This window comes from Rutidosis leptorrhynchoides, chromosome 6, assembly GCF_046630445.1.
Source record: "Rutidosis leptorrhynchoides isolate AG116_Rl617_1_P2 chromosome 6, CSIRO_AGI_Rlap_v1, whole genome shotgun sequence".
NCBI classification, from domain to species: Eukaryota; Viridiplantae; Streptophyta; class Magnoliopsida; order Asterales; family Asteraceae; genus Rutidosis; species Rutidosis leptorrhynchoides.
This window is the reverse complement of record NC_092338.1, coordinates 394159948-394181557: the sequence shown is the minus strand read 5'-3', so window position 1 is coordinate 394181557 and position 21610 is coordinate 394159948. Positions and strand designations below refer to the sequence as shown.

The following is a 21610-nucleotide window of genomic DNA, read 5'->3' as shown; positions in this document are numbered from 1 at the left end:
AGTTGATCCACTAGTATATTCTCGATGTTTTCATCGATTGGTTCGAGTGCTGTTTTTGTTGAGGTTGTTTCAGTTGCCTTCGTGCCCTTGGTGTTTTTGCTGGTCTTTGAAATGGATGGCGCCATTTGTTGGTACGATTTTCCGTATAGCGGCTGTAAGGTACCAGTACAAGTCAATAGCTGCTCAGCGTGTGGTGTATACTATTGATTGTTGTTTGCCCTCGAGAAATAATCTCTGCAGACCCGAAACACGGATGAGTAATCCGTGGGGTGGCCTCAATCAATATGAGGATCAATCTGAAGTTGATCCGTATAGCGTATTACTACTAAGCGGCTAATGTATGTTTAGAGTGAGAAAGAACTGTGTGAGAGAGAAAGTGTACTTCTCTCTGACTAAAGTTCAGATCAGAATGATGATGAAATGTGGTGACCCAGGGGGTCTATTTATAGGCGCATAATGTCCGAAATTCACGGGTTACACGTGTAAATCACTGAATGGTTCTGTTACGTGAAGTATCCGGAATGTTGGTGGTGTGTGCTGACGTGGCTGCATGCCATTCACGCGCTGAATTAAAGGGCTTAAGCATAGAAGCTGCCTGCAGGGCTTACGCTTGACGCTGGGCGACCTGCTATACGCTGGGCGGCGAATACTGGAAACCGCCAAATTTAATTATCTTTTGTGTTGCTTGACCCATTTTTCTGTATGAAAATGGTGTTTTTATGCGTGTATCTCCTAGGATACACCATTAGGTCCCAATTTACCAACATTTTCTGCGCGGCTTGCTTCATTGTTACGTAAAACCCACTCGCCAACATTAAAGGCTAAAGCACACACTTTTTTGTTATAATATTTCACAATCTGTTGCTTATTATTCGCTTCTTTTATTGCACCCATTAATCTGCGTTCCTCCACAAAATTCAAATTTTCACACAACGCGACATTATTTGCATTTTCATCAAAATTGGCAATCCTATGTGTTGGCACAAAAATTTCTGCGGGAATCATTGCTTCCGAGCCATACACTAGACTAAAGGGTGTTTCGCTAGTACTTTTCTTTAATATTGTGCGATGTGTCCACAGCACATTGGATAGTTCATCAACCCATCCAGTTCGCTTTTCATTTAACTGCTTTTTAATACCGCTAAAAATATCGCGATTAGTTACTTCGCATAACCCATTGGCTTGCGGATGCGCAACAGATGTAAATTTTTGCACGATATTTAATTCTTCACACCAACTTCTAAATGGATCTTTCGCTATCTACGCACCATTATCGCTGACAATTTCATGAGGTATGCCAAACCAGAAAATGATATATTCCCAAACAAAGTTTCGCACTTGCACTCCTGTGATTGTGCGCAATGCTTTCGCTTCTACCTACTTGGTGAAATAGTCGATTGCAACAATTAAAAACTTAACATTTCCTGCGCCTGCAGGAAATGGCCCGACAATATCAATTGCCCATTTATAGAATGGCCATGGCAAGTTTACTGGAATCATATCGTGCCTTGATTTTCTGTTCTGCGGCGCATGCCTTTGACAACTTTTGCATCTTTTTACTATTTTTGCCACATCGCGATATAAGATTGGCCAGAAATACCCCAAGTGCATAATCTTAGACGCAATAGTCTTATAACCAGAATGCAGTGCACAAGAGCCGCTATGCACTTCTTCAATGATCATCTATGCCTCTGCGGGCCCAACACAGCGCATTAGTGGCCCGTAATAAGATTTGCGATACAAGATATGATTTTCAATGGTATACATAGGCGATCTTATGCACACTAATCTTGCCTCATTTTTATCTTCTAGCAGTACATTATTGCGTAGATTTTCGATGATTGGTCTCATCCAATTTGGTTGCACTTCTTCAATGGCCGCAACAACTAACCCGCCATCAATTGCTTTGCTGGGAAACTCTTCCACCCAAACTTGCCTTTGGAAATGTGAAAAAGTTAAGGCTACAAGTTTGCTTAATGCATCTGCCTTTTTGTTTTGGCTTCTTGAAACTTGTGCGAGCTCAAAGTGCTCAAACTTTTCTGCAGTTTCTTTCAGCAATTTCAAATGTTTTTGCATAGAGAGCTCATGTGCATCAAAGGAGCCATTAAACTGATTAGAAACCAACTGCGAATTAACAAATGCGCGTAGCTTAGTGATGTTCAATTTATGCACAATGTTTAATCCAGCAAGCAGCGCCTCATATTTAGCCTCATTATTTGTAACATCAAAATTGAAACGCAATGCATATGTATGTTCCTCACCACTTGGGCTTGTTAAAATTAAGCCTGCGCCCACGCCTTCTGCACATGACGCGCCATCAGTAAATAAATCTCATGTTTCACCCTGCCCAGGTTGCAACTCTGTTCGCTCATGGATTACTTCCAATTCGCCTGTCATTTCCGCAAGATAATTCGCCAAAACTTGTCCTTTCACAGAAGTTCACAGAAGATATGTTATTTCATAAGATCCCAACTCAATTGCCCATTTGGAAAGTGTTCCAGATATTTCAGGCTTATTGAGAACGTGTTTAACTGGCAAATCAGTTAAGACATGAATATGATGCCCTTGAAAGTATCTCTGCAACCTTCTTGAAGTTAGGAGCAATGCGTAGACAAATTTTCCATTGGCGCATAGTTAATCTCGCTTCCTGCAAGTGCCTTACTTACAAAATAAATTGGATTCTGCGTTTTCTCGCGTTTCGCAACCAATACCGAGCCAAAAACCTCATTCGCAATTGAGACATAAAGGTATAAAACTTCGCCTTTGATTGGCGCAGTTAGCGTAGGTAGCGTTGCCAATAGTTGCTTCATTTCTTGAAATGCGTTGTCTGCTTTCGTAGTCCATACAAAATTCTTCTGATTCAAGCATCCTTTTAGCGTTTTAAAGAAAGGCAATTGTCTTTCTGCAGCTTTTGGAAAAAATCTGGTCAAAGCTGCCAACTTTCCTGTTAAGCTTTGCACTTCGTTAATCGTTTTTGGCGCTGTCATGTTTTCAATTGCGGATATCTTTTTGGGATTGGCCTTAATGCCTTGCTCAGTAACATAATACCCTAAGAATTTCCCTTCCTTTTCGCCAAAACTACATTTGGATGGATTTAGCTTCATATTAATTTTGCGTAGATTTTGGAATGTTTCCGCAATATCTTGCAACATTTGATCTTGCGTTTTGCTCTTAATTACCAAATCGTCTACATACGCTTCAAGATTGCGTCCAATTTGACTTTCGAATGCGCTATCTATCAGGCGTTGATATGTAGCACCAGCATTCTTAAGTCCAAATGGAATCTTGATATAGCAATATATGCCCTTGCCTGTATGAAACGCAGTTTTATATTCATCGTCTTCCGCCATTGGGATTTGATGATATCCTTTGTAAGCGTCTAGAAAACACTTAAAAGGATATTCATTCAGGGATTCAACTTTCCAATCTATTTCTGGTAGTGGATAGTTGTCTTTAGGGCAAACTTTATTGATATCTTTGAAATCAATACACATCCACCACGATCCATCAGGCTTTTTAACCAGCACTGGGTTTGCAACCCAGGTTTGGTATTTTACTTCGCGTAAAATACCTTCCTTAGCAAGTTTACTTACTTCCTCACATAGCCACTTCATGCGATCTGGAGCCATACCTCTGCGTTTTTGAATTATTGGTTTTAGCACAGGATTTGCATTAAGTTTGTGTTTCGCTATCTTTGGAACGCCAGTCATGTCTTGCTCACACCATGCGAAGACATCCATGTTTGCTATAAGCAATTGCACTAATTTATTTTTAACATCTGCATCTATATTACTGTCGATTTTGATTGTTTGTTCTGGATAATCGCGGTTTATGACAACCAAATTATCTTCCACACCGGCATTTTCAATTACTGCGCCTTGCGTGTTAACATTTGCATAAATTGGTTGTATCATTGCAGAGCTCATAGTTGCGACACCCTTGCATGTTACAAACTTTATCATTCCGTGTATACTTGAAGGAATTATTCCAAATTTTGATAGTGCAGAACGTCCCAACAACATATTATAGCGCGAAATGTATCGCATGACATACAAATCTAGCCATGCTTGGCGCATTAAATTTGCATGTGTTTCATCAACAAGCTCAATATTGAGCGGCAATTGTCCAACCGGCCATGCAGATTCTCCTGCAAAACCAGACAGCGAAACTGTAGTAGGTATTAGCTCTGCCTTGATACTTTCTGGTAGCATGCAAAAACATTATTCGTATATGATGTCTACGCTACTTCCCGTATCCACATACATTTTCATAATTGCGATTCCAGTGTTTACAATTTTGCAAGATATAATTACTGGTGAATCAATCATGCCGCAGTTCTGCGTTGGTGGAAATGTGATTGGCGCAAGTTGCCATTTTTCAAGCGTTTCCCCGGCTTTTCTCTTATGAGCTTTCTTTCACTTATGAACCATGCTTACTATTTTTGCTTCTTGCATTTGTTGCTTATTTGCACAAACTATCTCATTTCTGCGCGAATTTGGCTCTGCTGACCGTTTTCGCTTTAATTTTGTAAGCTTATTAGCCTTTGAATCATTTTTAAATCTATTATCTCGTCGGCATTGAAGCCTTGCCAATTTCGCAGTTCTCTTAGCAACTGCATTGTCATTTAACCTTTTCATTTTCTATTCAAATCAGACGATCAAACACTGTAAATGTATGAACCTGCAAATCATTAAACAAGAACACGATCACAATTGAATTCACAATTAAATCATTCGATTACGCGAAACAGATTTATCGAATTCAATTTTAATTCATGTCCCACGGATGGCGCCAATTGATCAATCATAAATTAGATGTTTAGTCTAATTTAGGAATTGAGTGCAATGAGGAGTGGATGATGGTGTTGATAATGTTTTTTGGGACCTTATGATCGTCTTCCACTTAGATTCAAGTAATCAATCACCATGTCCCGGTCTTGATCGCATTACATTGGCTTGATTATGATTGATACTTGGGCGTATTCATAAGTGAACCATAAAAACCGGAGCAATTGTACAGAATCAACAACCTAAAATGAGAGGCCAAGCTCCCTATTTATAGGTTTGGGATATCTGCGAAATCAATGTTCGCGTAGAAGTAGCAGATCCGCAATGTTTGTGCTGGACATCTTCGAAATCTCAAATTATGCGCAGAACCGCAATGTCATGGCGTAATACGCAATTGCTTATTTATCTTCGTGGTTCTATTTACACTTGTATCTGAGTTGCCTTTTGCATTTAAAATATACATATATATGCTTATATATATGATCAAGTACTACATGTTACTACTATTAGCCATGGTCGTCATAGATATTTGGGTTGAGAATTCATTGGTTCTAATCTAAATGTAGCTTCTTTGAGTGCGAAGATATTTAAAAGTAACTTTTAGCTTGGATTTCGTTTACTACCATCGGGATATTCCAATCCTTATTTTAAAAAATCTTTAGAGTACGATTTCTCCATATCAAATAACCCGCCACCCACTCCATGGCTTTCCATAATTTCGAGAACGAGTCATATGTCGACAATGATTTGCCTTGGAACATATCAACCAAACTTGGGTAAGTAACATTACCCCCGAAATACCATTTAGCAATTTGACACCAAAGCTCTTTTACTTCCGGACATGTAAGGATCATATGATCAACCGACTCAGCCTCATTATTACAATTGGGACATAATACCTAGTCGAGATCTATACCCCTTTTATCTAATTCAAACCGGGCCGGGAGGCGTCTTCGTTGCGCACACCACACAAATATACCAAGTTTTTGAGGTGCAAAGTTAATACACTTGGTGGCCGAACCTACTGCCATATTCTGTAGCATCGCCTCATTAATTATTATATTATTATTGTTATAATTCAGTAGGCTTATAACTACCTTTAATGGTTATAAGAACAAAGAGAGAAAAAGAGAGAAGAAGGAGAGAAGAAATATTGATATTGATATTTCAAGAGAAATGGTGCACCTTAAATGGTTACCATACATGTCTATTTATAGTATAAAATATTACTATGCAAGAAATATAATAATAATAAAATTAACATCCAATCTAGATATTTTATAACACAATCTAGATATTTTATAACACTCCCCCTTGGATGACAATTTTATTAGAGAATAACTAGTACTGCCTCGTTAAAAACCTTGCTAAAGAAAACTCATTGGGATAAAACTTTAGCTAAGGGAAAAAGAGTGCAGCATAAAGTTGACTCCCCCTCAAGTAGGCAACGCCTGAGTTGTTACATCTTCTGAACATGCCTCATGCCAATATTATGAACGTGTGTTCTGAAAATAGCAGTTAGCAGTGCTTTGGTATAAAGATCAGCAGAGTTGTTGATTGAACGTATCTCATTTTAATCTGGTTGTCTTTTACGATATCTTGAGTATATGAGAAAAATCTGAGGTTTTCATCTGAAACTGTATCATCTAAATCTTTTATGTACAAGTTTGGCCCTCGTGATTTGTCTACAGTCTCCTTCATGGTTTGTTCAAACCGTTGTTTCAGTTCCTATTCCCTTTCAGTCTTTTTCTGAGCCTTACCAATATACCATTCTTTTCCATCAAACTTATGACCGTTAAGACCGTTTATAGCTTTAGCGCCTCGTCAGCATTTATGTTTTGTTCTGTCATTTTTGATACTCTTCTTTCATTTGTATTATGTAAGCTGTATTATCTTCATAGATAGTTGTTACGCTTTTATAGCGTTCTAGTCCACAAGAATCAATAATGATTTGTATCATTGATCTTAACTAAAATCATTCCCGAGTAGCTTCATGTAATGCAATCACTTCGGCATGATTTGATGATGTTGCAACAAGTGTTTGTTTTGAGAACGTCATGATATTGCGGTGCCTCCATTTAGGAATACATATCCAGTTTGAGATTTAGCTTTATGTAGATCGGATAAATAATCTGCATCTGTATAACCAAACAAATCTTGTTTCGAGTTGTTAGAATAAAATAATTATAAATCAGTAGTTCCCCGAAGGTATCAAACTATTTGTTTGATCCCATTCCAATGTCTTTTGGTAGGGGCTGAGCTGAACCTTGTCAACAAATTAACTGCAAAAGAAATGTCAGATCTTGTATAATCTATAAGATACATAAGAACCTCAATTGCACTAAAATATAGAACTTCCGATCTGTTAAAATTTTCATGATCTTCGCAGGGATGAAATAGATCAGTGTCAATATTGAGTGATCTAACAACAATGAGTTTGTCTTTAAAAAAAATGTTTTAAAATCTTTTCGGTATAAGTTGTTTGATGTACAAGTAAACCATTAGGCATATGCTCAATTTGCAATCCAAGGTAATACTTGGTTTTTTCAAGATCTTTCATTTCAAAATAATTCTTTAGAAATTGAATGATTTCATAGATCTCTTTATTTGTTCATATGATGTTAAGAACATTGACATAAACAACTACGATCTCATATCCGAACATTGTTTTTATAAAACATACGTGCAAAATAAGTTTATATTTATACCCTTTTTTTTTATCAAGTAGTCATTTAATCGGTTATACCACATACGTCCCGTTTGTATAAACCCACTTAGAAATCTTTGTGATTTAATGGAATATATTCCCTTGGGTTTTACATTAGATGCTTATGATACCTTAACCCTTTAGGTATATTCATATATATCACTATTAAGTGATCCATACAGATAAGTAGTAACAACATTCATGAGATGCATTTAAATAACTACCAGGTTGATTAAGTATCTAATAAGTAATTGTATCCATTACAGGAGGATAATTTTTCCTCCTAATTCATTTCTGGTCTTTGTGGGAAATATTGAGTTACAAGTCTAGTTTTGCCTTGTAACTTCATTTGCACATTTCTTTTTGGATAAAAATTCATTTGTATCCCATACGTTTCACATCTTTAAAAGTGATAACGATTGATCCGAAAACTTTTCTTTTATCGAGCGATTCTAATTCAGCTCTTATTGCTCCTTTCCATTGAGCTCAATCATCTCCATTTTGTATATTCAATGACAGATTTTAGTTCCAGATCATCATCTTTATTCATGATGTCATTGTAACATTATATGAAAATATCTCATAGAGATTTTAGTTTCATTTCGGTTCCATAATATTGCATAATTTATCGCAATTTTAGTATTTACATTTATCAATATCCTCTGCAGAAGGAATATTGATTTGTGGTTCTTCTTGAACACTTTCTCTTACCTCATTATCAGCTGATTTTCTTTTTCGAGGATTTTTATCTTCGAAACCAATTGATCTTCCACGTTTGATGCGTGGCAAAGACTCAACAGTGACATTATTGCCAGCTTTTAGAATTTCAGTTCGAGCTGGAGCATTTATCGCTGGTATATATGATTTAGTCACTTTTTTATATCTATAAATGCATAAAGTAATTAATTTGCAAGTTCTTGCATATGCATTATTTTTGAACTTTCGTTTCACATTCTTTTGTGCGAGTTCAATATACCTTAATTGATGTTCACATCATGAAGCATCATTTTATTTTTTATTTTTATTTTTCCCCTAATCTAGGGAACAATGTTTTATTAAAATGACAATCAGCAAAACGTGCTGTAAAAACATCACCCATCATGGGTTCAATATATCTTATGATTGAAGATGTTTTATATCCAAAATATATTATCATCTTTCTTTGAAGAACCATTTTATTGTGTTGTGGTGATACAATTGGAACATACACTGCACAACCAATGTTTTAAGGTAGAAAATATTTGGCTCTTGGCCAAAATCAAGTATTAAGTGAAAATATTTACGACTTCCACATGGTATAATGCGAATTAATGTCGCAGCATGTAAATTTACATGTCCACATATAAATATTGAGAGATTTGTACTCATTATCAATTGTCTAGTTATTAGCTGTAAGCGTTTATCTATTGATTCAGCTAAACCAATTTTGTATGCACATGAGCAACTGGATGTTCAACAACAATCCCTGTAGATATATAATGATCATTAAATGCTTGAGATGTTAACTCACCAGCATTATCAAGTCTCATCCTTTTAATGGTGTAATCAGAATAATGTGTTCTCAATTTAATAATTTGTGCAAGAAACTTTGCAAATGCCATATTACGGCTTGATAACATACAAATATGAGACCATCCGCTAGATACGTCTATTAGAACCATGAAATATCAAAATGGTTCACATGATGGATGAATTGGTTCATATATCTTACCTTGAATTCTTTCAAGAAACATTTGTGATTCTTTTTCACAATATACTTTTCATTAATCACCATATGTGCTTTCCATTAATCACCATATGTGTTTTTTTTTTATCATATATCCTTTTCACCATATACGCTTTTAATCATATGCGCTGTGTTTTTCACCATATGCGCTTTTAATCATATGCGATTTTCATCATATGCGTTGTGCTTTTCATCATATTCGCTTTTTATCATATGCGCTTATCATATGCGATGCGCTTTTTATCATATGCGCTTTTTTATGTGAATAGTAAATTAATTAATTTCGTTTTACTATTCATATGAATTAATTTAGATTTACTATTTTGTTAATTGAGTAATATATATATACATCATATACTTGTGACTCCGAAGGCTCAAATGAATTTGACCATATAGTTATACGTTGTACCTTGCACATTAATTTTCAGTAGAAGCTTTAGATGCATATTATTTTCAGTAGAAGCTTTAGATGCACTTTTTTTTTAATCACCAAATACCACAAACACTTTGTTTGCGTTTGTTCATAGTCATCAATGAAAACCATTTTCTTTAATTTTATTTTATATAATAAAATTAACGCATCATTATTCTTTTCAAAAACAATAATCTATTGTTATTGTTCACTTGTGCCATGTTTAACAACAAAAGTCAACAACCTCTGTCTTGTTTGTTGTGGCAACCAAAAACAACCTTTGCTTTTGTTACCGAGAATCCAAGACCAAAAAACAATTAATTTTTAATTAATCTTTTATCATAACCATAAATGATTTTATTGATCTACGTTGATATGGCCATAAAGAATTGACGGCTGACCTACTTTTGTAAGTGTATTTCGGCTATCATCCCGAAAACGCACAACGACCTTTTTTTTTTTTTTTATGAACTATTTGTTTCATATCTAGCTTAGGCAATTATTGTGAACATTTGGTCCCTATAAGAGCATTTATTTTTTAGACTTTTAGTTGATTTGTACTTGTCACAATTAGGGATAGCACCCGCGGGTCGTGGATGCGGATCCATTGGATCCATCACCCGTACCCGCGGATTTTTTTTAAGAGACATCCAATTGAACCCTTGTTCGTTGAAACAATTTGACTATATTTTTACTCTCCATTATTAAACGGGCCATTTTGATGCACACTCTTAAAAAAATAATTTGTTTTTTAAGTTTTATTATTCAACCTCCTTTTTTCAACGGTCACGTTTTTAACAAAACATTTGACAAGTTTGGAAAAAAGTTTTTTATTGATTATCATCAAAAGTTTTCTATTGTCACTCTACTGGATGGAATTATGGCATACAACCAAAATTGCAACCCAACACTACATAAGAACAAAAAGGTTGTTTTTAATTAACATATGTATATGTGTTAAACTCGGAATAATAATAACTTATTTTAGAAAATTAACATAAGACATGTTGAAACATTTTTGTCACATTTAGCTCATCAAGTCTAATACTTATCATTGATAGATTTTATCACGTCTAGGAGATGTTTACTTTTTTCTTGTATTAAGTCCTACTTTCATTTACCTTTGTTTGGAAAAAAGTTTTTTTTTACTTTGCTTTCCCCCTTTCTGTAAAACTCATTTAAACACTTTCTTTATTTTTTTTTTTTTAAAAAAAACTTCCTTTTTTTTACGTTACCCGTAAATTATAAATATATAAAAAAAACTTTTTGTTTAAATTTTTTTTCTAGTTTTTAAAAGGCCACTTGACCAATTTTTTAATTCTTTCACAACACCTGATATCGTGATCGTGACCTTTCACCAAAGCAAGAGATATTCTTGATAAACTAAACACGGACTCGTGTTTGAAATTGTCGGCCACAAAAAAATTCATTTGATAAAAGTATATATATATTTTTTTTAGTTATAGAAGGAGACCACTTCATTTTCAATACTTCATTTTTGACAAAAAAACTATTCCATTTTACCATCCCCTTTTTTTCTTACTTTAACTTTTAAGATATACTTTTAATAAAAATACAAACTACTTTTTCTTATTTTAACTTTTAAGATTTACTTTTAATAAAAATACAAACTACTTTTTGTATTTTAACTTTTAAGATTTACTTTTAATAAAAGTACAAACTACTTTTTCTTATTTTAACTTTTAAGATTTACTTTTAATAAAAATACAAACTATTTTTTTATTTTAACTTTTAAAATTATAAATTTAAGAATAAACATTAGTATGCATGAAATAAATAATGATTAATTGCATAAGTAATCATAAATGTTAGATAACATATAAAGACCCCGTCGTATTCGTATTGATCGGAATTAATCTCGACCCATGGTGCCGTGTTGTCAAATGACGTGTTGCGTACATAAAGTACCGTGTTGTCAAATGACGTGTTGCGTACAATCATGAGGTCTTATTAACATAAATATAAATGTTAGTGAAGTTAATAAGAGTTAGATTACAGAAAATATAATTCAGGTGGTATAACCGACCATATATAACTTAAATAACATAAATATAAATGTTAGTGAAGTTAGTAAAAGTTAGATTACAGAAATATAATTCAGGTGGTATAACCGACCATATATAACTTAAATAACATAAATATAAATGTTAGTAGTCCAAAATTTGATATATTCGAGTCTGAAAATTATTAATAATTTCATACCTTGATTAGTGATTCGTGATCGTTTGAGATATCTTTTAATTACACTAAGCTTTTCGTGCTGATAACGTGTTATAATTCAGTAGGCTTATAATTACCTTTAATGGTTATAAGAACAAAGAGAGAAAAAGAGAGAAGAAGGAGAGAAGAAATATTGATATTGATATTTCAAGAGAAATGGTGCACCTTAAATGGTTACCATACATGTCTATTTATAGTATAAAATATTACTATGCAAGAAATATAATAATAATAAAATTAACATCCAATCTAGATATTTTATAACACAATCTAGATATTTTATAACAATTATTAATTAATCCATCCTTATATACTAAAAGTGGTGGAGATTTGTGTAGTTTTAGTTATAATTGAGTGTAGTTTTGAGTTTGTGTTCACATTACAATTGGTCCCTCAACTTCGGTTATATTTACCCAACGGCTTGCACTTTCTTAGGGGTAAAAAGTGTAAATATATAATTTTATTAAAATAAAAGAAAATAATTCCACCCAAATTTATAGCGGGCCCTATCTTCGCGCTCGGTGCAAGTTAAATTTTTCCGAGACTACCGTTCAACCCGAAAAAATCTTACGAACCCAACGGGACTAAGTATACACGAAACGGACACTTCTCAAAAAACGCTAAACAAAACGACAGCCCGTATCTTTCCGCTCGCCGCGAGTTAAATTTTTTCAACATGAACGTCATACTCGAAATAATTTTATGAACAAAATGATAAAAAGTACGTTTGAAACGGACACTTTTTAAAAAACGCTAAAAACAACGACAACCCGTATCTTCCTGCTCGCCGCGAGTTATATTTTTTCGCCAATACCGTCAGACTCGAAATAATTTTACCAACAAAACGAAACTAACTACGTTCGAACCGGACATATTTTAAAAAACAGTAAATACGACAACACCAACAACGGCGCTTAACACATGGAGCGTTTTCCCTTCTGTAAATACATAAAGCTACGTTAAATATGAATACGCAGGCCGAAAGCCCCCGCCGCATCGCGCGGGCCGGACCCGGACTAGTTTAATATATTTGTGAGCACATTTGTGTTGAAAACATCACTTTGGTTCATATTCCATCTCCAAGTATCTGATGTATTGTTTACATAGGTGAAAGTTTCCAAACAATTTTGAAGTTGCCCTAGCTCTTCTTCCGTTCTTCCCGAAGGGACCCTGGACAATTCCCAATTTGGTACCCAAGATGATTCAAATTTTAAGATGCGATCCGTAACTGTAGCATTTTGATTCATCTCCGACCTGTAGAGTCCACCAAACTTGTCGCATAAACGCACGTTATCGGCCCAAATGTCTTTGCGAAATAAAGTATCTTCCCCAATTCCCAACCGATTTAACAAACGAACGTGACAAATTTATATTCCATTCTTGCAATTATGTATCGGTTTTAAGTATCATTTACCATGTTGAATTTTTACATGCTATCGGTAGATTATCAATCAAGCCAATCATTCATTCCCGCCCATAAATACTCTTGATTATTTTTACCCAAAAAACATTATCTTCAACTCGAAATCTCCATAACCATTTTTCTAATAAAGCTAAATTTTAGCTCTTAAGAACCCGATATTAAACCCGCCCCGTTCATAAGTAAAAAGTAAAGTATTCCAATTAATTTATGCTATTTTATTATTTTCACCCGTCCTGCCCCAAAAGAAATTACGACGCATACCTTCCGACACGTTAATGACACCCGATGGAGCACAGAATAGAGAGAAAGCATATAACGGGAGACTACTTAATACCGACTTAACGAGAGTGAGACGACCACCAAACAACATCGATTTCGCCTTCCAATCCGATAACCTACTCCGAAATTTTTCAACATACGAATCTCAATCATTTATTTTGTTCATTTCTCGATCGATAGGTAACCTGAGGTATTCCATAAGAAAGCTTCCTGCACTACAACCAATATAAGTTGCATATTCCTCAATGTAATCTTTTGTAACCCCGAAACTATACAAACAACCTTTGCATAAATTGACATTCAACTCGAAACCTTCTCGAAGCATTTAAGAGTTTTCAAGAGATTTTGTAGACTGCGTCTATTCCAATCTCCAAAAAGGATGGTATCATCCGCGTATTGGAGACGTGATAATACAACTTTATCCCCCCAATCTCAACACCTTTATACAATCCACTAGCAATCACATTTTTTATCATCATTCCCAAACCTTCGACATCCAAAACATATAGATACGGGGATAAGAGATCTCCTTGCCTAACCGCCCTTATCAACACGAATTCTTTTATTGGAGCACCATTTACCAACACTGAAACCGACGCTGAGTTTAAGAAGGCATCAATCCATGAAAGCCACTATTCCCGAATCTCATCAGTTTTAATAATCCAAGCAAAAATTTCCTATTTACTTTATCAAAAGCTTTCTCGAGATCCGCTTTAACTATTAAACTTTTACATTTATGCGCCTTAAGATCATCAACAACTTCATTTGCTACAAGAATCGAGTCGAAAATTATCGCCCCTTAATAAACGCACTTTGTTCATACCCAACTAGTTTCGGTACCCACTTTTTGAGTCGCTTCGCGAGAGTTTTTGCGATTATTTTGTAGAAACTACCGATTACACTTATGGGTCTATAATCATCCAACCCCATTGGACACTTCTTTTTTGGAACTAAAGTAAAGAATGAAGCATTACAACCTTTTGATATCATCTTGGAATTCTAGAACCAATCTATAGCTTTCAAGAGATCGTCTTTGAATAGCCACAAAAAAGTTTTATAAAATTTAGCATTAAATCCATCCGGCCTCGGTCCCTTTATATCGTCACAATCTTTTAAGGCCTGCCAAATCTCAGATTTCGAAAACTGTTGTTCTAACATATCAGCTTCTATAGGACTTAATGGGCTGAACTCTAACCCTTCAAGCTCATCTAAACTTGGTTGAATGGGGTCCAACTGTTCGAAAATATTACTGTAGTAATTGAAATTTTCCATCTTCATTTTTCAGGAGCAATTTTCTAGACATCATCAATATGTAGCCCTCTGATTTTGAATTTATTAAGGCGTCTACGAATAGATGAGTGAAAGAATCTTGTGTTTTCGTCACCATCTTCGGCCCATTTGACTCTAGTTTTTTGTTCGAGCATTTGGGCTTTGACATTGACCTTCTGCTGCCATGTTTTTTTTTATTTGATCAAGCTTTTTGATAAAAAAAATCGCTTTATCGGGATTCTTCTACATTTTTAAACTTTAAAAATATAATATTCCATCATGAATAAAAATATTTGTTTTTTTATTGATGATCGTAATTTAATAAAATTGAAGTTAGTATCACATCAGTCGTTTTTTCATTTGTAGTTTCATCATGACTTTCCTAATACATTCTACTACAGTGAATGGAGATTGAAGATATTAGGTGTCCCGTTTGTGATGGTCGGATCGAATTGGAGGATCACTTGTTTTTTGGATACCAACTTGCATTGGAGTTATGGTCTAAGATCCGCATTTTGGTCGAGTTAGATATTCCTATTTTTCATTCGTGGTCGAACTGGAATTCTTGGTTCAACTCGTCTATATTCAATTGGCTCTCTTTTATGGCATATATGGAGGTATAGAAACGATGTTCTTTTTAACTCGTATCGGTTGAAAAAAGAGATTCTATTTGATTATAGTAGAAATTATGTCTTTAGTTGGCTTATTAGTAGAAGCAAATGTAAACTCAATTAGAACACTTGGCTTGTAAAGCTATTGTAATTGTTTGATCCTCCATCCCTAGTGCCTTACTAGGGGGAGTCGTTCATCAATAAAAGTTTTGCAAATAAAAATAAATGATCGATTTTAAAACACTTCAGTTGAGTGATCTGAATGAATATAAGAAAAAGATTATCGAGCATGTAAGTTTTCTTAATCGGTAAATTTTATTTAAAAACGAGACCACTTAGCGAGCTATTAAGGAAGACTAAACAACAAACTTACTACTCCTTCATGAGGAACTTTTTTAAAAAACATTTTCTCTTGGATATATATATATATATATATATATATATATATATATATATATATATATATATATATATATATATATATATATATATATATATATATATATATATATATATATATAGTTTAGGGACCCGTGATATCACGGGATTTCTTAAGAAAAACATATAAATCTTTCTTTTTATTCTAAGCATTGAATCAAACACATGATGATCATAAATGAAAACTTACTAAACTATTCATTACATTTTATCTTCGTTCATTTGAAGGAGAATCTAATCAAAATAAAATTAAAATCATACATCATCGAGGAAGATGTTGAGTAGGACATATAAGTACTAAAACATGCGTCATAACCTAATCATTTTAGATCACCAAGTCAGCATGATATCACAAAATTACCTAAACATTCAAGTCTATATGAATAAACTATTGTCGACCGAAGATAGCCATATACAACGTGAAATTAGGGATTCATGGTTACAACGTGAGTTAATTAAAATCAACCAAACTGAAAACTACCAACAACTAACTAAAAGTTTATTAAACAGTATATGGCAGAAAATTGCCATATCCAACTAAATATATGTAACAGAGAAGATCCATAATCCAGTATATGGTTTTATGTCATTAAGTGAGTAATCATCCAAAACCTTCATGATAGTAGAAGATATGTTTCATTTGAATAAATACTTCATCTGCAAAATACAATTAAAGTTAAAATACAAATGAAACTCCATATTACCAAGACATCACCAAGACAAATGATGGACCTCTAATACTACAATCTGATCAATTTTTAGCAACAATCTGATCATATTTCAGATACAGCTAAAACTATAATGATATATGCAATGGGTCAAAAGACAAATGTTTATAAATGATAATGCTAAAAACGAACATATATTTCATAGCATTATTCCTCAAGAAAGACAAGCTTTTAGTTGCAATTGTTCTATTTACAAGTGATATTCGTTTAAATAATAAAAGGTGAAGACAAAAGACAGATTCGACGAATTGAAGACGCAAACGACCAAAAAGCTCAAAAGTACAAAAGACAATCAAAGAGGTTCCAATTATTGATAAGAAACGTCTCGAAATTACAAGAGTACAAGATTCAAAACGCAAAGTACAAAATATAAAATTGTACGCAAGGACGTTCGAAAATCCGGAACCGGGACATGAGTCAACTCTCAACGCTCGACGCAACGGACTAAAAATTACAAGTCAACTATGCACATAAATATAATATAATATTTAAATAATTCTTATAATTATTTATATATTATATAAATAAATAAAAACCGTCGGCAACAAAGACTCCAAATTGTGTGAGCTGTAATTTCAAACTCCGCGACTCGCGGAGTTTGAAGGCAAAAAATGTCGCGAGTCGCGGAGTATACCTGAACTCAAATCCCTATAAAGTCAACCGAATTCTGATCATTTTTTATCCATCATATATCCATCTCTATCTATATCGTATATATTTTAATTTTAATTTTAATTTTAATTATAATTCTAATAATAAGGGTATGTTAGCGAATATTGTAAGGGTGTAAGTCGAAATTCTGTCCGTGTAACGCTACGCTATTTTTAATCATTGTAAGTTATGTTCAACCTTTTTATATTAATGTCTCGTAGCTAAGTTATTATTATGCTTATTTAATCCGAAGTAATCATGATGTTGGGCTAATTACTAAAATTGGGTAATTGGGCTTTGTACCATAATTGGGGTTTGGACAAAAGAACGACACTTGTGGAAATTATACTATGGGCTATTAATGGGTTTTATGTTAACTAAACAATACCTTGTTAATTTAATATACAAACTTATAATTTGACGTATTTATATATTACCATATACACTCGATCGGACACGATGGGCGGGGTATTTATATGTACGAATAATCGTTCATTTAACCGGACACGGAACTGGATTAATAGTTAATAGACTTGTTGAAACAGGGGTGAATTACATTCAAGGGTAATTGGTGTAATTGTTAACAAAGTAGTAAAACCTTGGTTTACACGCAGTCGATAACCTGGTGTATTCATTAAACAAAGTATTAAAATCTTGTTACAGTTTAAGTCCCCAATTAGTTGGAATATTTGACTTCGGGAATAAGAATAATTTGACGAAGGCTTTCGCTCTTTATATTTATGACTGATGGACTATTATGGACAAATCCGTATGGACATATTAAATAATCCAGGACAAAGGACAATTAACCCATGGGCTTAAAATTAAAATCAACACGTCAAACATCATGATTACGGAAGTTTAAATAAGCATAATTATTTTATTTCATATTTAATTTCCTTTATTTTATATTTAGTTGCACTTCTAATTATCGCATTTTTATTGTTATTGTATTTAATTGCACTTTTAATTATCGTACTTTTTAATTATCGCAAGTTTATTTTATCGCACTTTTATTATTCGCAATTTCATTATCGTTATTTACGTTACGCTTTAATTTAAGTCTTGTATTTATTTTTAATATTTTACATTTGATTTTAACTGCGACTAAAGTTTTAAAATCGACAAACCGGTCATTAAACGGTAAAAACCCCCCCTTTTATAATAATAATATTACTTATATATATATTTGTATTTTTATAAAAGTAAACTAATATAGCGTTAAGCTTTGTTTAAAAAGATTCCCTGTGGAACGAACCGGACTTACTAAAAACTACACTACTGTACGATTAGGTACACTGCCTATAAGTGTTGTAGCAAGGTTTAAGTATATCCATTCTCTAAATAAATAAATATCTTGTGTAAAATTGTATCGTATTTAATAGTATTTCCTGTAAAAATATAAGCTATCTTATATACTACTCTGCTAAAACATCAAGTATTTTTGGCACCGCTGCCGGGGACTCGCTTAAAAGCCAGAAGCGCAACGCTAATATAAAGAAAAAAAATATATTTTAGTTTACTTTTATTAAAATTCACTTTTGTAAAAATACGTTTTAAATATTCGAAAATATAAAAAGAAAAACAAAAATATAAATATTTTTAGGAGTTTGATAAATATTTAAGTTTTATATAGTTTCTTTAGTTTGTAAAAATATAAGTTTTATTTAATTTATTTTATAAATATATTTTATAAATATAAAAAAAAATCAAAAAAAAAAAATTTATAAATCTATTTTTAAGATATTTTTAAAATTATAAAGTAGTTCTATTTTTATTTAAGTTTTTTTAAATATAAGTTTTTATTATATAAATATCTTAATATAAACAGAAAATATAAAAACAGAAAATATAAAAAAAAAAAAACGTCGAATTAAAACTGTACCAGAGTTGAAAACTGGAACCCCGCGACTCGCGGGGTTTGCTGCTTTAAATACCGCAACTCGCGGAGTTTCTCTGACGCCACCGACAGAAACCCTAAACATCATTAATTACGGGTAATTATTAATTATTATTATTATTAACCCTAAATAATAATTATTATTATAATTAGTTTTATTATAATTAGTTTTACTTTTTATTTAAATTGTTTTATTTAGTTAAATTAGTTTAACTAAATTGTAAAAGTAATAGTTTTAATAAATAAATAATATAAAAATAATATTTTTATAAAAATTGTACTTTTTACAACTTTTTGTATATTTTTATATTTTGTCCCTTTTTAGTTGTTTTAGCGTAATATTTGTATTTTTAGCTCATATTTAGTTTTAAACTTAGTTTTTGCCATAATTATTTTTACTTCTAGATTTTTAGGCTTTGCCGTAGAATTCCTTAAGTGCTTTTTCTTTAGACTAAGATTTAGGTGCTTTAGAATTTTGCGACGACTTTTTAAGTTTTAGTTTCTTTTTAAGTTATTTCCATTTGGATTTAGTTTTTCCTTTAAGCTTTAATATTTTTAGACGACTTTTACCTATGTATCAATTATCATTCCAATTAGTAATCTCAATTTGCGATTATAATTTTAAGTTAGTTGTAGTAATAAGGTTAGGTTAGTCAAGTGTTTTTAAGTTTTATAAGTTTCTTTTATTTTTCCGTCACCTTTTATTTTTCAACCATTTTTCTTTTTCGACCTTTTTTCGACGAACTCTTTTTCTTTCTTATTTCTCGCTATTCTAGTTTTAGGACATAGATTTTTATTCTACTTCTTATCTAAATTTCTTAAAATTACGAAAATTTATTTTAAGTGGTTAAATTGATAGACATCAAAATTTTCTGGTTCGTAGTAATAGTTGGATTTGTACGTGGACCGGGTTATTGGAGCCAAACAGTCCTCAATTATATTGAGACCAAACGAATCATGCCCCTCTGCTGCATCTTTTGGCTATTCGAAACGTGGGCAAAATCAGAAAAGTCTATTGATTGGATAACTTATTATAATTTTTCTTTCCTTTTAAAAACTAATAGGATATTCAGTGAATGCACCGAGCAAGACGTTCACCACCTTTTGTACGTTCACCACCTGTAACTAGATCAAGACATTTAGCAAATATTACTGCCGTTGATTTTTCTTTAGAATCGTCATCCAGTCGACCAAGTACTTCAGTTCAAATTTCCGATAATCCATTTTTTGAACCCGACCTCACAATTGAGAATCCAGAGAATATTCAGGAACGATTCGTAGATCCTGAACCACTAAATTTTCCTCCGGAACCACCAATCATTCAAACAGAGATTGTTGAGGAACGAACCATTAAATCAGAATCCTCTAGTGATTCCGATTCAACAAATTCAATTATGGAGAATCTGGAACCTTTAAGTATGGAAGACCGAATGAGAGCTAAACGCACTGGCCAAGGTCACGCAATTACTCATCCATACATTAATGCACCAGATTATGAAATCAAAGGACAAATTCTACACATGGTGACTAATCAATGCCAATTTAGTGGTGCGCCGAAGGAAGATCCAAATGAACATTTACGTACCTTTAATAGGATCTGCACACTATTTAAAATCCGAGAAGTGGAGGATGAACAGATATATCTCATGTTATTTCCCTGGACTTTAAAGGGAGAAGCCAAAGATTGGTTGGAATCGTTACCTGAAGGGGCGATTGATACATGGGATGTTTTAGTTGAAAATTTTCTTAAACAATTCTTTCCTGCATCTAAAGCCGTAAGACTTCAAGCAGAAATTGTTACGTTTACACAAAAACCAAATGAAACTCTATATGAGGCGTGAACAAGATATGGAAAGTTGTTAAGAGGATGTCCGCAACATGGTTTAGACACCTGTCAAATAGTACAAATATTCTACCAAGGATGCGACATCACTACAAGGAAAGACATAGATATAGCAGCTGGTGGTTCTATTATGAAGAAAACCGAAACTGCTGCTTACAAAATTATTGATAACACTGCTTCCCACTCACATGAGTGGCACCAAGAAAAAGATATCGTTAGATCATCTAAAGCAGCTAGAGCCGATTCTAGCCATGACTTAGATTCCATTTCCGCAAAGATAGATGCTGTGGAGAGACGAATGGAAAAGATGACTAAAGATATTCACTCAATACGAATTAGTTGTGAGCAGTGTGGAGGACCACATTTGACAAAAGATTGTCTCAGTATTGAATTAACAATGGAACAAAGAGAGAATATTTCATACATAAACCAAAGGCCTGGAAATAATTATCAGAATAATTATCAACCGCCAAGACCGATTTACAATCAAAACCAGAATTATAACCGAAATATTCCATACAACAACCAACAAGGTCCTAGCAATCAACAAGTATCCAATAATAATTACAATCAGCAAAGACCTAATTTTCAAAAC

The 21610-nt window shown here is 33.3% G+C and overlaps 2 protein-coding genes across 2 annotated transcripts; both read right to left on the bottom strand.

Moving 5' to 3' along the window:
* Positions 1 to 732: 732 nt before the first annotated feature.
* On the bottom strand, positions 733 to 1683 carry LOC139855003 (uncharacterized). Its single transcript, XM_071844266.1, has 2 exons — positions 1420 to 1683; positions 733 to 1260 (listed from the first exon to the last, which is right to left on the bottom strand). The coding sequence occupies exons 1-2, from the start codon at positions 1681 to 1683 to the stop codon at positions 733 to 735; spliced, it is 792 nt and encodes a 263-aa protein (XP_071700367.1).
* On the bottom strand, positions 1684 to 2397 carry LOC139855002 (uncharacterized). Its single transcript, XM_071844265.1, has 2 exons — positions 2343 to 2397; positions 1684 to 2300 (listed from the first exon to the last, which is right to left on the bottom strand). Exons 1-2 carry the CDS (start codon positions 2395 to 2397, stop codon positions 1684 to 1686), a joined length of 672 nt encoding a protein of 223 aa, XP_071700366.1.
* Between the last annotated feature and the right edge of the window lie 19213 nt (positions 2398 to 21610).